This window comes from Protomyctophum bolini, assembly GCF_963924005.1.
Source record: "Protomyctophum bolini genome assembly, chromosome: 14".
Taxonomy (NCBI): Eukaryota; Metazoa; Chordata; class Actinopteri; order Myctophiformes; family Myctophidae; genus Protomyctophum; species Protomyctophum bolini.
In genome coordinates, this window is record NC_137875.1 from 33329722 (window position 1) to 33353260 (window position 23539).

The 23539-nt window shown below is 42.8% G+C and overlaps 2 protein-coding genes across 4 annotated transcripts in view; both read right to left on the bottom strand.

Moving 5' to 3' along the window:
• Positions 1 to 23539, bottom strand: part of LOC308328519 (C-terminal-binding protein 2-like) — a 242381-nt gene that overhangs the window by 124679 nt on the left and 94163 nt on the right. For 2 of the 3 annotated variants that reach the window (XM_080782395.1, XM_080782394.1), the window contains 3 exons: positions 21341 to 21598; positions 16015 to 16190; positions 13085 to 15129 (listed from right to left, as the gene is read on the bottom strand). The exons of the other annotated variant lie outside the window; for it this stretch is intronic. In XM_080782395.1, the coding sequence (XP_080638521.1) occupies positions 15087 to 15129; positions 16015 to 16190; positions 21341 to 21598 (477 nt within the window). In that variant the 3' untranslated portion in view covers positions 13085 to 15086. Of the gene's footprint in view, positions 1 to 13084; positions 15130 to 16014; positions 16191 to 21340; positions 21599 to 23539 lie in introns of those variants that run through there. 3 annotated transcript variants of the gene reach the window in all.
• Positions 325 to 10448, bottom strand: LOC308328290 (putative pre-mRNA-splicing factor ATP-dependent RNA helicase DHX32; the record flags this gene model as incomplete). Its single annotated transcript, XM_080782059.1, has 12 exons — positions 325 to 505; positions 1979 to 2169; positions 2638 to 2828; positions 3386 to 3526; positions 4085 to 4276; positions 5697 to 5846; positions 5939 to 6032; positions 6786 to 7025; positions 7426 to 7572; positions 7926 to 8160; positions 9550 to 9743; positions 10179 to 10448. The coding sequence occupies 12 exons, from the start codon at positions 10446 to 10448 to the stop codon at positions 325 to 327; spliced, it is 2226 nt and encodes a 741-aa protein (XP_080638185.1).

A 23539-nucleotide genomic window follows, 5' to 3' on the forward strand; every position in this document is an offset into this window, starting at 1 on the left:
TTAAGCTAGACAAACTGGAGACAAAACACGGTGCACTGCGAAAGTAAATAATATGCTAACATTAAATACAAATGTTGACAATAGACTTGAACAGAAATATTGCTCACATACCGGTATTCCAATATACTAGGGCAAAGTACCAATGTTGTCTAATATACTAATGTAATAATAGAAGATAATACTTGTAATAGACAAAACTGTACACAAGCAATAAAGAATGAGGTGATAACTCCTATAAGAAGCCCAACCACGCAAATATAATCACACATTTGTCTGTCAACTTGATTCATAATAGTACCTCTTAAAGAGCACCATCATTGTCCATCACTGTATCACACACCGATCGTTGGCTTGACCTGCTTGTGGCTCAACCTCTGAAGTAGTAGGGGCTTTTTTCCCTGCTCGGCAGTGAGACGTTTCTCTGTCCAAAATGTTCTGGAGGATGTCTTTGCCCTCGCTAGGTGGAAGATTGTAGAAAAAGTACTGTGGTGCCATCTGAATAAACCTAGTAGACGAGGGAAGGGAGGGTTGCTTGTGAATACAGAGAGAATCGATGAGAGTGCATATCATCAGCTGAGGACAGAAATATTTGGCGCTTATTTATGTTTGCAAGATTAGCTCTGGATTCACAGACACACAGGCATACATAGATGTATGGGCGAAAGCGAAATAAAGGACTTTTTAACATATATTGAGAGGATGAATGCAGCTGACATCAACAATACTTAATAACTCCTTACACTGGCCCTACTGTAATTGTTTTTATTTTATTTTTTTGTATGCTATTTTTGTGAAAAAGTCATAAAGAAACGATCAAAAAATAAATAAATTAAGGAAATTGCATAAACATTTTAAAAATCAATATCAAATGAAAGCAACATTGTTTCAGTTGTTGGCTGGTTTGGATTGGCACTCCGTCATAGACATCTGCTCCTGGCACCATTGTGAGTGCAATCGACAGATTAAAAAAGCAATGTGTGTAACCTAAACCTACAGTAAAATGGTGTGACAAATCTAGCAGTGATTTCTCAGACATTAACACTAACACCACTCTCTCTGATCTCCATGCAATCCTTAATCCCCAACAACAGCTATTGTATTCGGGTTTAGCACCTTCGCCAATGGGAAGGGCAATGTGTCTGCTTAACCACGGATTTATACGTTGTCGTATGACTGTCGTGTACCTACAAGGTCACAACACATCGTGATGCTATGCATTGTGAGCTTACAGATTTGAATCGTTCAAAAAGAGAACATGTCGATGTTAAATTCAACTATGACCTCTCTGTTTATCGTGTTGTCATTATATATGACATATGGGACTGTGTTAAGGGATTATGTTGCGGGATTTTTTGTGTAGTGTTGGTGTTCATTTGATGATTTATGTTGACTTACCGGTATGTGTTTAGGTGTAACACCATGACTGTGATATATGATTATTCTGATCACTCCCTCTCCCTTCTCCCATCAATGCTGAGGTGTTTATTATGTGGCCATGATATGTGCTGTTACCACAATACAGAGTCAATTCCTTGAGCAGTCGCTTTCTGCTTTTGTTGACAGTGACAGAAAGCTGAGCGGAACTTATCAGTTACCACCTATCCGCATTCTGTGTGAATGGTCCATAATTGAGTCAATGTTGGCTAAGTATTATTCAGACAGTTGAAACTTGAAATAGTTGTGGATGTTTGAATTTGATTTGTAAATCAAATTATTCCAGGGAATACATTTTAAGGGCCTTTTCAAAACAATCTCATATGAAAAGGCATTAAAACACATCTATATCATAAACATAACCTTTTACACAGTATATTCACGTTCACGGTTATTTAGTATGTTGCTAGTTTCAACTGTCTATTCATACCGGTATGCTTTGAAAAACATGGTTGACAGTAATGTCAAGCATACTGTGACTCAGTGGTCTGTCATAGTAAACATGACAGACCTGTGTGATCCTTTAAAATGCTGATATACTTACTCCTCCGGTGATATGTGGGACACAGTGCGGAGACAATTGTCCTCTGAGAAGGAATATTCGTGGAAGAGCACCCACTCTGGCAAGCCCAGTTTGGGCATCTTGGTGCCGTAGCCTGACAGAGAGTGCATCTGAGCTAGGTGCTTGTGGGTCAGAATCAAGTAGTTCCCAGATCCATCCACATCCCGCGCTACCTGTAAAAGTAACCATACACATGCTGACATGGCTCATAGCAGAATAAATAGATTTAGATATACTTATGACTTATCAGTTTAATTTACAGTTTTTTACGAGATATATATATATATTTTTTAAAGTTATTTTTGCTTTTATTGACAGGGTACAGCAATTAGACAGGAAAGGGGGAGAGAGATGGGGAGTGACACGCGGCAAAGGCCGTCAGGCTCGGGAGTCGAACCCGCGGCACGCCGTCCGGCTGGCTTGGCAGCCTAGGTGCCCAGACAGTTGAGCTAACCGTCCGGGCCTTTACAAGACATTTTAATGGTTTTAACAATTGACGATATAGTGCAGCATGGTGTTTTATGTTTATTTATTTTTTGACATTGGACGACATACAGTACCATTTTGTACCAGTATGCACCAGATGTGAACATTATACTATAGGTATCACAGAGCCATGTTATCCAACATCACTAGTGTACCTGCATGAAGAAACCTGCCAGCAGGGCTTTCTTAATGTTGCGCGTGTTGGTCCGGGAACCGAAGGCGGGCGTGGAGATGGGCAGCTCGATCCTCCGCAGCGTCTCGGTGAGCTGGCTGCGGAGGGCGTCGGCCGTCAGCAGGGCAGAGTGGACCAGGTAGTAGTCCTGACACCACTTCTCCACGGTGCAGCCTGGAGAGAGACCAAGGCATTCAATCTACAGCTCAGTGGTCTAGTCACTAGCCCGGACGGTCAGCTGTGCAGACACTAACCACTAGACTGAGACTGGGAGGTCGGGGGTTCGATTCCCTGCCCGGGTCATGAGAAAAACTATAAATATGCCTCCATGCTTGGCACTCAGCATCAAGGATCGGATTGGGTTAAGCCCCTGTGACATACAGTACTAGCGTCATATCCAAGGGGTGTGTATTTTACTGTGTACCTCTATTGTAATATTATTAACCCATTCTGTACAGGAACACCTTTTGGCGTTTTAACTTAGTCTGCTAAAATAGCAGACCTACAAGCTCACAAGCTTGTAGGTCTGCTATTTTAGAAAAATCGTGAAAATGCGGCACAAATCTTTGAACATAGACTTTTTTGTTTTTTTCGACGTCAGGCCTAAATGGGTTAAGAAGACATTATTTTACGAAATCACACTTTTCTGTATCAAGCAGTGATCTTTTGATGACATGTCATCATGATGATGGCAACTCTATCTGATGTGCACAGTATCTGTCTCCACTCACATGGCACCTGCTGACTCTGTTTGAAGGCCATGTAGATGTTGATGAGAGTGAAATGGTCGCCTTCGGGGTGCTGGAACTTCATATGGCACTGGGCTGCCTCCAGCCTCCGCTCTGCAGAGGGACTGACGAAGCAACTGGGCGCTGGGGGAGTGACAACGTGAAAGCGTTTGCCTCCGTGTGTATCTGAGGGTCAAATCTGTGGCTAATATTGCAAACTACTAGACCGATCAGTGGCAAATGTCACGGGCACAAGAGATTCTTTTTCATATTTATGAATGACAGCCATGTTAATGTTGTGAAATTATAACCTCAGACCCTGCACCATCCCTTCGGGCTTTGTGCTATAGGAGACCAATCTGGAGCCCTGTGGAACACCATATTTGTGCATTGGGTAGCCCAATTCACCAGCCTGGTGGAGATTTGAGCTCCACCGAACACCCCATTCAAGTTTTAATAATTATGTTTTCTGATTATTTTATAAATTTGATACATTTTAGACCATAGAATAACGACCATACAATAACAATAGAGATCTCTCATAGAGTTCAGAACTACCTTCAACCTGCCTATTTTATAGATAATTAACAATAAATAAAAATAGTGAAAATATCTACAAGCTCACAATGCTTTGCAATGTGACATGTTGTGAGCTTACAAATCAGCTATTTTTTACTATTCGACGTACCACCGGTATATTACCTGTTAGCATGGCAGCGATGATGACCACCTCGCTGACGCAGTCAAACTCACAGGAAGCCAGCAGAGTCTTGGCCATCTGGGGCTCTAGGGGGAGCTCAGACATGATGATGCCCATCTCAGACAGGTTGCCATCATCATCCAGAGCTGCCAGGTAATCCAAGTCCTCCAGAGCCTGCATCAGGCTCTCTGGGTCTGGGCGGGCCATGACAGAAAGAAAAGGCTTGATGTTTGCCTCACCGTTAAAGACGAAAGGAAATAAATGGTATTTTGAGAGCATTTCATTTCTGTATCGTGGTGTATATTCTGGTGAAACAGGAGCTGTGAGAGGCCGGGTTGCAGACACTGGCTGTATGCATGTCTTTAACCCAGCTATATGCACACTTACTTTGGGCATTTGCGAGTACCACGTCGGGACACCAAGTAAAGGAAATACAAACAAGGCTCATGTTTCTGTTACTATGTCTTCATCAAAGAAGTGTAAGGGTTGTGTCAGAGTGAACAATTTCTGGAAGACCTGTCCTGCACATTTTCACATTATTTAAATAGCTTATTTTGTATTTCTAATTTGTTTTAAATGAGAAATACAATATTGTATATATACATATAATATTGTATACATACATACACAGTGGGACATACACAGCGGGACAAAATATGTAACTTTACAATCCCATACGTTCTGTACACTTCATGCGTTTTGAAAATGGCAGCTATAGGAATTACTCCGTGACATTTGCTCTAGAAAAGAATAGTGGGTGTGTGCTGTGCTTCCAATCACTAAAAAGGCAGCCAGAGATTAGTATTTTATAATCCTCACAACATCTGCCATGCATATCAAATGAAGGGTCTCTGATGGTTAAGCTGAATGATTTTCCATTTAAACAGGCACGTTTTATATGAGAGTAAAAGAGATAAACAAGAGATTAACAAACAAAAACAATCGCGCGTGCACACACACACACACACACACACACACACACACACGCACACGCACACGCGTGCACACGCACGCACACGCGCCAATGAGAGAGAGGGAGAGAGAGAGAGAGATTTGGCAAAACATTAATCAAATGATTAGTGTTTTTCTGTTTACTGCTACTGTGCGTGCGTGCGTGCGTGCGTGTTGTGGGTAAAATCTTTGGGAAAAGATCCCAGCACACAGAAGCAGGTCAGCCCTCAAACAGTGCTGCTTGCAGAACAGAGCCTGTCAGTTCCACTGTGACACGGCTCACTGCCCTCCAATAGAACAGTCCCAGTCTGTAGCTGTCCTACGAGACCCAACTAACTGAACCCTGGCCTGCACCCCAACTGTTGCATTACAGAATGCATGAAATTCAAGGATTCACATAGTCACATACACTAGTAGGGTTTATAATTAGCATGCATATTAACATTCCAGGTATCATACATAGATACCTAGATACATAGAATTTAGGGAATATTTTCAATAACAAATAACAGTGAGTGGACTATAAAACACAGTTTGAATGATGACATAAAGTAATAAGTGATCAAATAGCGCTAAGAAAACTCTTACACGGATGTGTTTCATCTGAACCATGAGAGGAGAAACAGGTTCTTGGACAGTTTCCCGTCCCATTATCTGTCTTACCTGGCCTGTCGATGAAGTCACATTGGCCCAGTCCAGCGATCTCCATCCTCTTCAGGAGAAGCACAGTGGCGGTAATGTCAGACTCCAGGATGTATGGCCGTGTTTCGTTGGGAAGCGTTCTGTCTTCTGGGTACAGACAGAAACACTTACCTACAGGAAGGAATACACCCAGGAAAACATGACGACATTAGCAAAATTAGAGGTTTGAATCAGCAGACTCACCACTGTGTCAGTTAAGGTACCTGCTGTGCCAACCAGTTGTTTTCGACTCTCGGCTTGGCCTTTGCTGATTGACTGAATGATGGCTGAGTTTGCTCTGATCCTGGGATTGTACACCTGCAACAGCATCACAAAATGTTTTCTGTTCTTGATATGAAGTGGTATTTCATAACACATTTCAAATGCACTTCTTAAAAAGTGTAAGAAATATTCAAAAACAAGTAGATTTCCTCTTGGTGGATTGACAAGAGAAGCAATAAGATCGATTTACACTTATCTGGTCATTCTGGTGTCGTGTGCCAAAAAACAAACAAGCTCACTGTGAGCTTGTATATCTGCTATTTTTGGGACGTGACACCACAAGCAACGAAGTATTAATCAACCCATACAGATATTGTTCCATGAGACTAGGTCATGAACAAACATTGAAGAGTAATGGGCTGTATTTTGCGTGTCTTAAGTACCAGGTCTTATTACTTAACTTAAGACCTGGAGGCATGATCAATGCCATTTGGCTATTCTGAGTGGCCAAAGAGCATTGACCACGCCTCCAGGTCTTAAGTTAAGTAATAAGACCTTGTACTTAAGACACGCAAAATACAGCCCTAGAGTCCTGCACACTGATTTTGTTTGCAACATCCGGGTATTAATGCAACGATTCAGTCACAGACCTTTGTCAGGCATACTGCTGAGGGAGTTTGTCAGTGTCAGGTGTGCAAAAGTTCCTTTTTATACTCCTTGCGCTCGCACACACGCACGCACGCACGCACGCACGCACGCACGCACGCACGCACGCATGCACGTACGCACACACGCACACACCCCCGATTTCGTAAAACATTAATCAAATGATTGAACTGAATTACATACATATCTTTTCTGGAGGCCTGCATCAATGACAAAGCGTATTGAGTCAACAGCCCAGAAGAAGTCTTCATTTGGACTGGAGGTGAGGAATACTCTCATGCTTCTGGCCTTCCCGAGCCCCTCCCCCAAGACGGGAAGACTCCCAGCTCTGCCAGGGTGAACTGGGATGGGCAGGAGCTCTCCAAGATCTGCAGGTAGGCTGGACGCCTCATGACGAAGGATGTCACAGGCCAGATCTATCTCCTTTCATGATTTAACAGAGAGAGAGAGTGTGTTAAAGGAGATAAATACCTCTGAAGTGTCACGCACGCATTCTCAGACCGTTGACTAGGGGATGACATTATAAGCAAACAATGGTTCAGTGACCAGTCTTTAAAGGGATATTTCACTTTTTTTTAAATATATATTTTTGGCTAATTTCATCGTCTACTCAGGCTTTTGTGAACACCCGGGACAGTTTTTATGTTGCTTGAATAAATAATATTAATGAGGGAAAAAAACTAAGTGAAATATACAGTACATTTAAACTACTGGAACAAAGTAGCTCTGAATCTCAACAATAGTTTACCCTGAGATAACAAACAACAAAACAGGGCCATTTTAGCATTATTTGAGTCTTTTCCACTAATTCAGCACTCTTTACCTGTGCTGTGACCAGAAACACCACCACGTCCCCTTCCTCCTGGGAATGATGAAGCTCCAACACCAGGCTCAGAGTGGAGCAGAAGTAGTCCTTACTGTGAACGCTGTTGTACACCACCTCCCCCGCACACGGCCCCTCCAGCTGGATCTGGGCGACCGACCAACAGGACTGGCACAATTATTACATAATCATCTAATCGCAATCATTTGAGATAATCGCGAATAACAACATTATTTTGTCATAATCGTCTCCATGTGGAAAAAAGTTCATACATAACTATAGCGTGCATGAATATATAGCTGATCTACAATAGCTGACCTACAATCTGGTCTCTGATCTACAAGCTTACAACGTCTCACAAATTGCATTTTTTTTGTATAAAAATAATGAATAAGTCTGTCATTTCTTTGTATAACATTTCAGATAACATAAATGTATTCCTTATTCACAAATGTTCCAACATTAAGTCAACGTTAAACGTGTAACGTCGACAGCCCTACCGAGGCCGAGGCCGTCGAGCCCCCGCAGTGGGACAGCAGTTTGGGGCTGGGATGGGTGGCCGCGAGGAGGACCACGCGGAGCGCGGGCCTCTGCAGGGCGATGTCCTTGAGCAGGCCCAGGAGCACGTCGGTGGCCACGGTCCTCTGGTGGGCCTGGTCCACCACCATCACGCCGTAGCGCTCCAGCAGGGGGTCCGACATCATCTCCCTCAGCAGCATGTCGTCTGTGCAGTACCTGGAGGGGAGTGGGGTGATTTTCAGAGTGAGGTAAGGGAAATGGCAGAAGGTAATTGTTTGCCAATATGTGGCTGTGAGAGGGAGGGTGACTGATTTAACCAGTCACACCTGGCCTGAGTCCAGACCAGTTCTAGTTTGAGCCTTGATCAAGTCCATGCACAACAGGTGCGCAGCCACACCCAGCTCTGAGTCCAGTTCTAGTTTGACTGTTTGAGCCTTGATCAAGTCCATGCACATCTTGGCTCTGAGTCCAGTTCTAGTTTGACTCAGGCCAGGTGTGACTGCTTAAATCAGTCACCCTTCCTCTCACAGTGGCAAACATGTTGCAGCATCTACAGAAGCCCGTCTACGGACGCGCAGACACGCACAGACTCACCATTGTATTTATTTATTTTTACAGTCGTTGAGAACTCTGTCAAGACTGTCTATCCACGATTTTGAAAAATATATTTAATATAGTTGTAGTTATAGTGCTCACTGTGAATCGCCCTTAAGAGAAGCTCACTTTTTAATATTTGTATTCTAGTATTAATATCTGGTCAGTAGTAGCGACTTTGGGTACTGAGAAAAGCGCTATAAAAATCTGATGTATTGTTATTATAGTAGTACATCATTGTGTGTCTCAAGGGGCAAGATTTATTAACTTGTTTTTGAGTGAGCGGTATCTTGTGCAAAGCAAATTAATGAAGCATACCTCAGGGTGCTGAGCCTGTAGTCTTCAGCTTTATCCTGATTAGTGTAAATTACCCTCATACTTAGTGTGGTCACTGGACTCTTTAGGCCTCGCGGCTCGCTAGGTGCCAGTTTTCTTGCGCCCTCTCCTCATTGTGTTGTGTGTCTTTTGTTCCACAGCTGACTTATGAGGGGACTAGGGGATGTGGGAGTGTGACATATGGACAGACTGCAGGGCTGGGCAGCTGTGCAGGAGCCCCTGAAAGAGGCCCCGCGAGTCTTTTGTTCACCTTTCTCTTTATAAGGGGAAGAAAGCGGGGGCGGGCGGGCAGGCTCAATTGTATAGTGAGCCTTCAATATCGTGTATTTGACAGAGTGCAATAGGAGGGAGAGAGATAGTAAATTTAGCAATTTGGATGCAGTTGTACAGTGGTTGTAAAGTTTCACATGCAGTTATCACCTTTTCTCTCTCTCTCGCCATCTCATATCGTATTATAGCATTTTTTCCTCGCAAAATTGAACATTTTTCAAAGGAATTTCATAAATAATAATAACAAATGTCCATACATTTAAAAAAAATCTACTTTTAAGAAGTATAGACAATAGCAGATCTATGAGCTTGTCGATCTGCTATTTTCACCAGTTTTCCGGAGAGACATTAGTTATAACACATTTCTCTTTCTGGTCTCCAGCTACTGGCATAGTATTTCCAGACCTGAGCACTGTGTCGTTACAACAGCATGTTTCCAGGGGGATGCTGTAGCCCACTTCATGGCCAATGTTAACATCCATCTCATCGGCCACTCGCAGGGCAAGGTCCACCGTCTGCTGCCTGTGACTCTGGGTACACACCACCACGCCATGCTGGTACTGGACAGACAGGCAGAACTCCGCACACCACTGGGGGATCTGCATCAAAAATGAAATAAATGAATGATAACATGTTTATCAGACATGCTTGTTAACGTATACATTACCCAAAAGGTTTTGCTGCAGACCTACAGATATTGTGTGCCCTTTGGCCTAATGTAAAATGTTATTATTTGCTCATACATATTACGTTGAATAGGCCAGTGATTCTCAAAGTGTGGTCTGGGGAGCCCAATGGGGTCCCCAGCAAAATGTGTTAATTCTACCTGCATCAAAATCAGTTTAAACACTTTAACTCTAAATTCGTATTTTAACAACATGCATCTTGTATGGGGTGCCTGGCACAAAATCCTTTAAAATGTGGGTCCACGGCCAAATACATATTAATTTGGGAGTCCTGTAGGCTACAGGCTTTACATGAAACATGTGGAGAATGATTGGTAGCTATAGGCATACTGTAGGTACAACACTCACCTGAGAACTTCTCCCAGTTTTGGCAGAGCCTATGACAGTGACAAACTGTCTGTTGATTAAAGTGTCCATGAACTCACACTTGGCTTTCCAAACCGGCAATTCTTTCCTTTCCTTCAGCAATTTATAAAACCTTGAGGAATAAGGCAGACCGTCAAATTGATTAAGCTCCAAAACGTCGTCATATTCGGCATCGCCTGCAGCTTCAGTGTCTGAATCAAATTTCTCCTCAAAGAACTCTTCCTCAGACACAGCATTCATGTCCTGTGCCATTGCCAGGATTCTGCTCCAGCCAGGGAACTGATAAACACACCGGGATATTGGGCAAAACTACAGGAACAAACTAAAGGTTGTTCATGCATGCCGCCTTCAGTGGAGTGCTGGGAGGCAACATGGTGATCACTCCCGCAAATAAAGCCAAATGAAAAGCACCCTAAGCGCGGCCAGTCCAGTGCGATCATGTGGCTACTAATCCCTATAGTGTCCAGACAAGTGTGTTTAAACGGATGACACACGCACTGATGGAATGAGAACACGATAAATGCTGGTTGTAAAAATAATGAATCAAACAACAACAGAATGTTCGTTTTATATTTTTATACCTGAATTAATATATAAAACAAATTAGGCTATTTTAGTTATGTTTGTGAAACTATGGTTGTTGTTTATTTGATGGTTTGATGTTTTATGTTGCACTGCAAGTGGCTGAAAGGGAACGGTATTTCATATTCTTAATATGTAGGAGGCCTATGTAAAAGTTCATAGGGAAATTGACAAATAAAGTGATAAAGTGAGAGAGAGAGATGGGGGGGGGGGGGGGGGGTTGGGGGACAGAGAGCGAGAGAGAGATGTATATGCTCACACATGCAATTCCCTGACTAGGACACCCGATGGCAGTGTTATTTCACCTATAATGTAGGCCTTTGCTCGATTTACATTTTCAACATTTCTGCAAAATAAAAAGACACAAGGGTTAAAGTGGTTAAGAACAGAGATTTGCAGCCAATCATTGAGGTTTTTAGTAGTTAAGCCCGTTTCTCAATCTGATGTTTTGCGGGTGAACTAAGACATATAGTCACGTTATGTAGCTGAACCTTACAGTCTATGAGCTGAACACAGGCATTATAGGGTTGGGGCTCCATACGAATACCTGGCTGGGTCATGGATGACCGGCTCTCCCTCTTGGCTGCTGAATGAGGCCAACTAGGCTTACATGCATGACCTGGCATGGCTGTGAGGTGAGATTATCATTAGCAAGCATTGACAAGGTGTTTATGAAGATTCATTGACACATTTCTACCCATGCTCTAACATATTAATACATTTACCAAAAGTATGTCCTCCTATCTTTGCAGAATTATCACAAATGCACATTTGTGATAGTTGGACATGAACTTCTTTAACCACTTAACACAAGCAATTCTAAATTAATTCCACAAGCAAGCTTGAAAAACCATGACATTGTTTGATCGGATGACATTGTTGAATGGTTGTTTTTTTCCCTATTTTAGTGACAAATAACCTTTCCACTCTTTGACCTCAAAGTGTGGGTTTAAGTTGTCCTTGGAGACTCTGATCCAAGATTGTAGTTTTCACACTAATGGTTTAGATTGGTGATAGAGGAGACTGGCCTCCAGCGAATCACTCAAGGCAAGGGCAACTTCACCCTGAGTGATATGGTGAGAATTCTTTAAAGAAGGGACCGCAGCAGAGGCGTGTTTTCAGTGGCGTCTGCAGTAGCCAGTGCAAGCTGGCAGGTGGCAGTGTTGAACAACTAAGGAGCTGACCAGTGCAGTTGCATAATGGACAGTAAGCAATGTACAGTGCATTTGCCTGTGGTTCATTAATACGTCTAATTTATGTCATAACATGACAATAGGCAACAAAGTCTTATGCACACCGTGACCTGTATGCTCTGAGGCGGGTGCGTAGGCAGGGCTCAAGAAGGTCTTTGACCGAAACATTGCCTATAAATAAAGTTCATATTGCAAGTGCAGACGGTGTGCTGGTCTTTGTGCATTTATCTGATAACATGACAATAAAAAGTCACATTTGTGTTTGCTAGACAGATGAGAGTATGTGATGTTTATTCTTTTATATTATTTAAAATGATAGCTCTATATTCCGATAGTGATCATTGATATACAGTGTTTGTTCAGTAACGGGAGTCTCTGCGTCTCTCCAGCATTTTAGTGACAGACGATAAACGTTCAGTGGTCGGGATACCAATTTGATCCAATCAGGAGAGTACCCCGCAAAAAACCCAGCTTCAGATTTTCTGTCCTCACACTTGTTCATCCTGATTGTGTTAAATGAAATGGCTCTAAATTCAGATACCATAGTAATGTTTTTTCTTTCCTTTCCTTTTTTTCTGTCGGTTTCAGTTATGCATCCTCATGACTGACCGGGTAATTTGTGTTTGTAATTTGTGTTCCGATTGCATGACAGTGTGGCCCATCCTGAGGCCAGTCCATTGGGCATTGCATGCTCATTAGGAAGATTAATGAGCATGAATATGTTGCGAGTCGTACTCCATAATGTCTAGACCAATGGAACAAATAAGTGATTCCACACAGCAAAATCCTGAGTGTTACACTGTAGCCGTATTTTATACTTCATCGTATAATCATTAGTGGGAACTTTAAGGTTACCGGTAGTTAAACACATTTGCAGCGAGATCAGTTCCAAACCCCCTTCTATATCAATATGGAGATAACATTAGGATGCAATTTGTTCAAGAAAGAATGGTATTGCATTGCCACAGTAAAGTACAGTCACATACATACAGTCAGTGGCAAGATGTGATCAAACTACAGTACATTATGAGCAGAGTCACAGCATATTTTGTGGATTTTCTTTGTTTATGGTCTTGTTTTGGTTTTGTTTATGAATGCAAACAGTATAAGCAATCTGAGAAGAACTTTTATTTGGCTCTGAGATTTCACCATTCAACTTCAAGTCTCACAGTTACTCTACCCCATGAAGTTTAGCGTGAAACGTTATCTCCGGCTTAAATGTGATTTGACTTAATAAAATAAAATAAAATAAAATGCAGTTATTCATTGTCCATTGTACATCTGTTCATTGCAATTCTATCACTGCAACTGTAAAAATCAAACAAAACAAAAACATGATTACCGACACACAGTATTTACACTGTACAACAGTACAATGACCTTGAAGTTTGAACACATTTCATTTATGCAAGTCAACATACAATATTTGTATGTTCTACACATGGCGTTACAATGAACATAGACAGTACTAACAAATACTTTCCATTGAAGAGCAATAGGTCCAAATACCTCAGAGAAAGTAAATACTTGTTGACTACATATAATAATGTAATGTCATTATTCAACAAATCACTGATGCAAGTTTGTAGTGTGACGTAGTCATTCCGCAGTGGTGAGAAGACATCCGCTGCATTTGGATCATTGTCCAAAGTTCGATGCTGACAGCTAAAATTCATTAAAACAATACATAAAAAAAGATGTACACTTAGTTTCTTAAAAGACGAAACAACCTTGTTCTCACCATGAAAAAAATATCTCTCTCGTTACAGAAATGTATCAAGGAAAAGTGCCAAAATCAATGTGCAAAGCCAAATTCCAGTTTCAACCGAACAACCGTTAAGATGGAATGGTAGAATAGTCGCCAAGTCCACATGGAATATTACAAACATAAAAACAACAGAAACAAATAAATATCTCACCAACATGGTCTAGGTGTTAGAATTGGAATGCTTACAGCAATGAAGTCATCAGTCTTGGCTCCACAAAACTCAAGTATCAATGTGCAGACATCATGGGGTTAACGTTGCATTGTTTGGTGTTGCTGTAATTCTCTGGAACACGATCTCCTTCTGTCAGGTCGGTTCCAGAGTGTGCAGCCTGCGCTGGGAGCTGGGCTACATGTTACAGAGAGATGCCAGCAAATACCCAGAGCTGCATGTCACCGGCTGTCTAAAATGGGCGAAGTCTCCATCTTTCAAGTTTGCACACTTCTCCTCCAACATGCACTTATAAGGGAAATGCAAGAACCTTGACTAGTTGTCAAACTGTTAAATGAGCTCAGATGTATGACATGATGAAGCCTTCAAGGTTAGTCGGAGAGGCTTTTATGCCAGGCCAAAACCTGTATTTGATTCTATTTTAGATATGAACAGCATGGCTACAAACTATGAATATTACAAAGAAGGACAGCCGTGTGTCCATCCAATTTCACGGCGGAAAATACATTTATATGAATGTATAGTTGTATACTGTGTAATAGTTTGAGTATGCATCCAAATGAACCAGATGCTTTGGAGTGTATGAAAACGTATAATAATGAAAGCTGTAATGACCATTTTCAGTCCCTTAATTCTGCTTAGAGGACTGCAAATGACACAGATGACTTGCTGAATTGTGCTCCATTTCCCTTTCTCATCAACTGGTTCAAAAAACTAACTTTTTTTGTCTTTCAATTATTAAAGCAACTTCACACATTATAAAATCACACACTTCAGTATTTCTTCCCTAGACAAAGTAAAAAAAAAACCCATTAAAGACAAGAAAACCAAGAGTTCCCTAGACAACATCATTAACTTTTCAGCTTTCTTTTACTCTTTAAGTTGGGGAAAGTCGATGTTGTTCAAAGGGTCAGTCCGAGACGAGAGTGCCCTGTGCACAAAGAAATAATAAATATCAAAGTTAAATAGTTTCTTGGTACCTGAGCGAGGATAACATAGCACCTTAACGGAGGCATGGCACCGAGGTGTGATGTTAAGCCTTTCCCTCGAATCTCCAGAGACGCTTCCGGGCTCCGTGAAAGGTCTTAAAGAGTCTTGTAGTGCAAATAAAGGAGGTTCTGACTCTCCGTCCATCTTTAGGCGTGCCCTTTCCACTAAACGCTGCAAGATCAGCAGTCCTATTGAGTCTTTGGCGGTCGAAAGGGTAACTTGGGCGCAGGCCTGAAACATAAACACAAGCGAGATGATGGTTTGATGTTTATACAGTAATCTGCCCAAAATACCGCTACGCATCATTAAGGACTCAAAGACCTGGAAGCGATACATAGTCAACAACATCTGTGCGTCTTCTTCACCAGCCACAGAGTATAGCAGGTTCACATTACAAGCTCCATAAACAGTGCACATCAACTTACAACCATTACAAAGTTACAGCCTGATGTTTTATGCCTGTTTGTAATTGCGTTCTATTGTGACTCAGCCTGAAATGCCCCTTTTTTGCCCTAAAAGCACAAAAACGAACAAATAAAACCCACTGATGTAATAACACATCAAAGAGGTGTGATTTGCTCCACATTCATCCACCATGATGTCAAAGGCGGAGGCGGTGGCTCAGGGGTAGAGTGGCTAGATGGTAACCACAAGGTTGCCAGTTCGAACCCGGGCTCCCCTAGAGTTACTGTCGAAGTGTCCTTGAGCAAGACACTGAACCCCTAATTGCTCCTGATGTGCTGGTTGGTGCCTTGCATGGTTTCCGCTGCCATCGGTGTATGAATGTGTGTGTGAATGGGTGAATGCAATGCACAATCTCTGTAATCTTGGATAAAGGCGCTATATAAATGCACCATTTACCATTTAAAGGCGCATTGGTGGACTCAAGTACTAGACTTAAAGTATTCAAAAGTACAAATGATCAGAATACATTTTATTTTTTATTATCAATGCATTGCTGTATTTCTTTTATATAGCTGATCTACTAGCTCACGGGTTGTGAGCTTGTAGATCGTGCTTGTAGAGTGCCCGGATCCTCCGTTCTTTCTAATACAACATCGTAAAAACAAAATGTACTGAAGTACAGCACTCAAGTAAATGCACTTAAAGGCTGACCTGCTTGGTAGAGGGACGGTTGGGGGCGGCCTGGGCACCGATGGGATGGGGATAGGGCGAGGTCCAACGCCAGGAAGGTGGACTCCAACTTTAGCCGGACTGTTACCCAGCCGAGCGCTCCTTCCCAGTGGGTCAGCAGGCAGAGGCTTCTGGGGCGGCCGGGGCTTCTCAAAGTCCTGAGAAACACACAACGAGTTCTGTTCAACCGTCAACGTATACAGTCTGCAGTCTTGTATTGAATGAGAATGTTGGAAATCGAATAGACAGCCATCATGATGTCCAGTTAAAGATAATGTTATATATTTCATTCCATTATATTAATAAATACAGTATACAGTTCTAATACAGACATCCTTAATTTGCTGGATTTATACATAAAATTATGTAGCAAATTACAATTAAAATATTTAAAAAAGAAATCAGGCACGCTTCATTTGGCTCAAATCTGCTTCTGACAGCAAGCCTGCTTTAAAAACACCCAGATGCAACGTGTGACGTGTCTATGGCAATTGGCAATTGCGTTGCGCTTCGTAGTTCGCACACTTGCCTGAGTGGTCCGAGGTTGACGAAGACAATGCCAACGCAAAGTTGGACAAAATATAAATAAACATGATACAGAATATTTTAATGATATCGTGGTATTGTTATAGTCACTGGTAAGTAGCCATGGTACAGTATAAGTAGGATAATCACAATCAAAGGACGATGCACTCTGCAGAGGAAAATCTGCCCTCCACACAGAACGCATTGTTTTTCAATAACCACACGATTGGCAGTTGATGATCCTTCACTGGACACAACTGGACTTGGTCTGATTGCACTGCTCTCTAAACCACTCTAAACAGACAGCTTTATATTAAAATTCACACACCCTCCAGAATGTCTCAGTTCAACAGGTTTGCGTCATTAAGAGTCGAAGAAACTGGAACTTTTCACCAATCGGGGCCTTGTATTTTGTTTCGCATGCGAGAACTAATCTGCATCTAAAGCATTTCTTCAGAAGAACATCATTAAGCACGTTGCGCTTCCATCCTGTACTTGAAAATAATGAACGATTAGGGACTTTTCAACAAACAAACTAAATGCAAATGAGCCATCCTCCCTGAAATGAAAAGGCAGCACACGTCTCTCACTAGAGGGCAGTGTGTTATAAGTATGATTCCCAGTCGTCTTCACCACCTGTGTGCCAGCGTTGAGGAGAGTCTGAGTGAGGTTCCATCATGTGTTACTAATCTGCAGTGACGAGGGGGAGGGAATGACAAACATCTGTTACCAGCAGCACAGCTGCACACACACACACACACACACACACACACACACACACACACACTAAATCTAATAATTGTTTTGACCAAATACCTTGATATCAATATTGTAATATCACTCTCACACACACACACACACACACACACACACACACACACACACACACACACACACACACACACACACACACACACACACACACACACACACACGAGAGAGAAATGGGATAAACCTCGAGCAAATGATGTTGACAGAGAAAAGTTCCACACATCACGCATGCATAACAGTGAGAGATCGTAGTACTGTACGTTGGACCCGGGGACATTATCTGTGACCACGGCTGAGAGAAGTGACTGACTGAGGTACATTGTGACCACGGCTGAGAGAAGTGACTGACTGAGGTACATCAATACAACCACGCGCTGTCACAGACACATCCAACTGTGTTGTACGGATCTCCATGGCAGGCGGCAGCACATTTCGACGGTGGTTTCCACTTGAGTAACCAAATAACTTCACTCACGGGGAGGGATCACATGATCCATGGACGCACGCAACACTGTTGCCATGTCCGCTTATTATAAGTAGCTTTTGGCTTGTTTTTCTGTAAAGTTGCTTAATATTGGTAGTTGCGTATAAGGCTTGACACACACACACACACACACACATACACATCTAAATTTACAGAGGGCGGATTAACGGATACAAAATGTGACATGCAGCTGTAGATTGGAAAGCTGTGAGCAGTTGGAGGCATTGCAGTAGCGTCTGAGACTACAACTAATCCAAAAGCCTTGCCCTCTGACCAAATGTTTCTAGTGGCGTCCCACACACACCAAAAGAGATAGAGATTCCTGTCAAGATTTAATCACACAGAACGAGATGTACCTTACAGCGAGAACGAGATGTACCTTACAGAAGAACCATCTTTTCCCCAGAACCATTTTTGATGGTTCTAGAAAGAACCCACTCAAACCCTATACTTCGTTATCTGGTATCTTCCAGGGCTCTGTACTTGGTCCTCTCCTGTTTCCCTACGTCTCTTTGTCAAATACTTTCACACTGAACATTCTAAATAGGTCCAAATGTATTTCCTGTGCATTAAATCAGTAGTTGACAGGAAATAAAGTTGAACCCAAGCTGTTCCCTAGCAACGCAATTCCAATGACAAGGTCTAGAGGCAAAACTAATAAGAAAGAGAGAAAAAAGCTACAAATGTTCATTAAAAACCTTGACATCCGCCGGAATAAAGAACCTCTGCAACAAGGCCGCATTTAGTTGTGCACAATGTGCAATGAATGCAGGCGCATAGCGTGGATCAATGATTGACTGGGCAAATTAGCATCGGCCTTGGCGGGGGGGGTTACTGTACAAGTGAGTCACTGTTCGTTCAACTCGGTACAGAGATAACTAAGTGGGAGTTTCAATAGAAACCAAGAAAAAAAAATATGAGAAAATGAACAATTCTCACAATGCTACACATTATACGGTATGTAATATTCATAGGCTAAGGTGCATTGCAGTAGCGTCTGAGACAACTAATCAAAAAGCCTTGCCCTCTCACTAAAGGCGTCTAGTGGTGTCCCCCACCCACACACACACCAAAAGAGATTCCTGTCAAGATTTATGTAGCACATCGTGTGACTGAACGATTTTGCCGACGTGCTAATGAGGGACCATTTAAAACAAGCATGCTGTAAAAAAGCATGCTGTAATTTGCTACTAAACAGACATTTGCGTGCACAAGGGCTGCCAAAGTAGGCTATCTTTTGTGTTTTGTTGTTTTTCTTGTTTTTTTCACCCTCTCTCTTCAAAGTTAGACTGGGCCAGCTCTAAGCTGACTGGGCCCGCGTGGCCCAATGGACCCTACGCTGGTACTTCTAAGAGTAAGACCATTAAAATACTAAATAAAAGATGGCATTCACAATGTAGAGCAGTCTGCAGCTTAGTTCTAGTTCTCTTTTCAACAGTGACCTCTAAAGAGTTGGGAACTGAAGCATGTATACAGTCCTGCATCATCAACTCCTACAGTCTTTCTATGAGTGAACTACAAGGGGTCCTGAAAGGACAACCCGTCTACTCGGGTGCAGTGCCACAACCCACTCAAAACATTTCACAACGCATGAAGTTACAGTAAAGCTATTAGGCCTGGTAAGTTAATTCAATTCAAACATTGTGTTTCTCGTCTTATTACAGGTACAAGGAAGAGCTACCAGGAGGATGGCCTGTATGTCTTGTACCTTATAGTTAAATAAAACCTTCTTGATGGAAGAGACTGAACTCCACAACAGAATGGCAGCAAGCAGGTCGTGTCAGCACCAGCGGTAAACATGTAATCCTTTGAAAATCTACCCCATTTGTTTTTGCTGGCTAAGAATCAAAACAGAATCTCTATCTAGTGTTGGGTGGAACGCATCATTAGCCCTCTGCCTATTATATGGCACCTTCTGTTTGATTAAAGACAAACGAGCGAGTAGTCTTTCTTTAGGCACAGGTGCGTTTCATTGTCTTGGCAAGCAACGTACGTAGCAGTCTGTTTTAATGTGAACACTACGCTCCCACTAAAAGTGTATGTTTGTGTTTGGTGCACGCCACGATCACTGCTACCAAGGGCATTGCACTGCCATGACTTATATGGACACCAACAAAACATCCATCATGGGATATGAGAGCCATCTGTTGCCTGTACGCCATGGTTAGTCATTACCTCGGTGGCAGGCAGGGCAGAATTGGAAGTGTGTACCTTCCTGCATCTCTTTATGCCATGGCCGAACATCTGGTATAAAGCCACCCATCTGTTAACCGCTTTCAACCTGGCATCTCAATTTTGGGCATGTTGTCAAAACAAATTGCATAAACTGCAGACCTACAAGCTCACAACATGCGGCAATATGAGGCATCGTGAGCTCGTATAGATCTGCTATTTTCACTACTTGTTGTACGACGAAGTACATAGGGCTTAATCTACCCATGCGCTCTGCAGTGTGGTTGGGCACGATACAATGCTGCAATGCTACGGGAGGGGCATGCCTCGCCATGGAGCAACAACGCATGCAGACAGATGGATTTACTATCTCCACTGCAGCCAATACCGTCCGTCGGCTCAGCAAAAAACCGGCCCCCCCACTCAGTAAACGGGACACAGAGAGCGATCGAGTTCTGCTGTCGAAATTGTGGGGCAAAAGAAAAAAAACGAGCAGACTGCAGTGCGGAACGATGTGTTCCGTTTTGTTTTTCGTTATCTGCTCCGTTTCAACTGGACATGTCACGGTCCCAAATGGCAGAATTTAATGTAGTTTTTCCTGTTTTGACCAGTGTGGCAGAGTCGGTCTCGAGTGAAAGCTATGAATCACGCTCACTGTTTACTACTACCTCCACAGTAGTAGCACAACATCTCTACTACTCAGTGCATAACATGCTCTAGTACACTGGTTCCCAAACACTGGGTCAGGAGTCTCAGGACCCATTTGTGGGTCATTATGGGTCCCTTTATGTTTTTGTTTCCTACATTTAGTATCATTATTTATTTATTTTATTACTATTCTTTTTTCTTCAAAAAACATTCCCATGAAAAAAATCAACTCATTCCCTGCCGTTGAAGTCTTTGAGCTCCTTCCTTCCAAAGGCCCCTGGAGGGTACTGTTAGCTAACCTATGGGTCATCCTTGGTTTCGGGGGTTCTCGGGAGCCCCCTGGACATGTCCATCACAAAGAAAAACTGCTTGAAGAAAGCAAAGAAAGATAGAAGAAAGTCCATACAATACAAAACAAATGTTTAAGAAGTAGTGAAAATACGTAGTCGAAAATAGATTTGCCAGTTTCACTAGTTTGGGTCCAGGGCAAATGTGTAATTTCTTTCTTGGGTATTGAGCTTAAAAGTTTGGGAACCACTGCTCTAGTAGGCCAATGATAAAAACAGCTCATGTTACCATGCAATAATTCATTTTCTATAGCATGGTACGAAATGATCTGATCATAGACAGACACACAACCAGCCATGCGCACGCACGCATGCACTCCACGCCAGACAGCCACGTCTTTTCCGTATTATGCACACCAACCTGGTCCACTCTATAGGATGGCTGCTGGCGGGGCAGGCTCTGGAAGGGTAGCGGCGCGGGCGGCGAGCTGGCGGCGTGGCGGGGGGCGGGCAGGGCTCTGTGGTGAGGAGGCACGGGGGGCAGGGTGGGCTGCGCCACGTTCAGGACCAGCGGCACCGGGTGGCTGATGTGCAGAGGCTGGTAGAGGGGGAGTCTGCGCAGGCTGTGGGAGTGGAAGTTGTGGGGCGGGAGGAGAGGCTCCGAGCTCAGGTGAGAGGGCTGGAGGGACCGGGGGAGAGAGAGAGAGAGAGAGAGAGAGACATTTGAAGTTATTACATTATCCCATTAAAACCTGAGACCGTTTCTACAAATGCATTCCAAGTCAGTAGTTCCCTAAAATGATACAGTACATATGTGGCCATGAAAATGTGTTGTGCCAGGGCCCCAATAACGCTGACATTTAAAATGACAATGATGCTTTCCTGGGTTTAATGGGTTAATTAGGTACAATCTATTGCGGTCATTAAAGCCTTCACTCTTTCTTCCAAACACAATTTGTCTTACTCACACTATCCCTGTTCTGCTCCTATATCCCCGCTGCCTCGCGTAGCATTTGCGTGGTACAGTAATTCAAGGCCTTTACCTGAGCTCAAAGTGCAGCAGCAAGCAAGTGATAAAAGCAAAAATTTGCCCGGGCCATGAAGCCATTATGAGCGTGAAACAGCCGATGTCAGTGGGAGCCATAAAGCTGGAATACAACATTATTGGAGCCGACATTCTAAAACCGTTAAAGCCAGAGACACGCCACATGTCCTGAACAGCTGTTAGCCTCCTGCTCCACAACAAAACAATAACACCTGGAAGAGTTGAAGTGATTTCCTGCCTGACACGCACAATGCGTACATGCGCACGGCCGCACACACACACACACACACACACACACACACACACACACACACACACACACACACACACACACACACACACACACACACACACACACACACACACACACACACACACACACACACAAGACTGTGGTTACAGGAGCTGCTGTGAGGCCGCTGGACATCTGGACATCAGTGAAGCGACCAGCGAGTGATTAGAATGGACAGGTTGTTTCCAACAGGAACACAGGTGCAGTCTACGCTGCTAATGACTACTCAGAGGAAAGGCTTCTACACTACCATGGGTTTATCTACTCCACAGTAGGCCAAGACAGTCAAATGACCTGTCCATTGTCAACGGTTATTTAGCAGGCCAAGTGTCTGCTCAATAACAACTTACACCTCATTTTATACTTGATTTATTTTTGCCTATAATGACATGCTCAAAATAGGGATGTCAGGTTGAAAGTGGTTAACGAAAAAACATGTACTGTATGAAATATATTCTTGCCATCTGGCAGAACCACTGTATCTCCATAATTCAGCTTGTTTTTGCAATCTGGGAACCCATTCTGTAAAAAAAGACAAAGAAAAAAAGGGAAATATCTGTGTGTAGCACAAAAGGAGGATTTACAAGATTTGCTATTTTGAAGAAAAAAATAAGTGAAAGTGGTTAAGTGCGTCTGTGGGTTTTAGACATAGCTTGTGACTAAATAACTACATTGGCTCCATTGGAGCACAGGCGCTTTTTTTTATTCCCTGAAAAGTAACAGTTTTGGACATACATGACATTCAAAACAATGATATCATTATGAGATATCATATTATGGAGCCAATCCAAGCTGCTTAGACAGTAATGTCGTGCAATGTTTGGTTGCCTGGCTACATGTGTCCTACAATCTGTTTCACATCAGTTGTGGTTCATATTAATGTCAATGTAAACATGGTAACTATTTTACTCTCATTTCACGTTAGTGTATCACAGTACAATACAAGTTATATCAGAGGATGATAATAATGTCCACTAGGCCGAAGCCATGGGGAGAGACTATGTTTTTCCGTCCGTGTGAGAGTCTGTCTGTGTGTGTGTCCGTCCGCCTGTTACCAGCTAATCTCCGGCACCGTTTCGGATGGAATACGTTTCATATTCCATCCTAATTGGTTAACAATGGCTTTCAAAGTTTGCAGGACTGGGTGTGCATCCGTCCATCTGTTACCAGCTAATCTCTGGCACCGTTACCCGGTCGATGCCACATTTTGCACACACACTCCCTGGATGCCAACGAAATAAGAAATAAATAAACAGTAAACACACATTTTTACAAAACACATT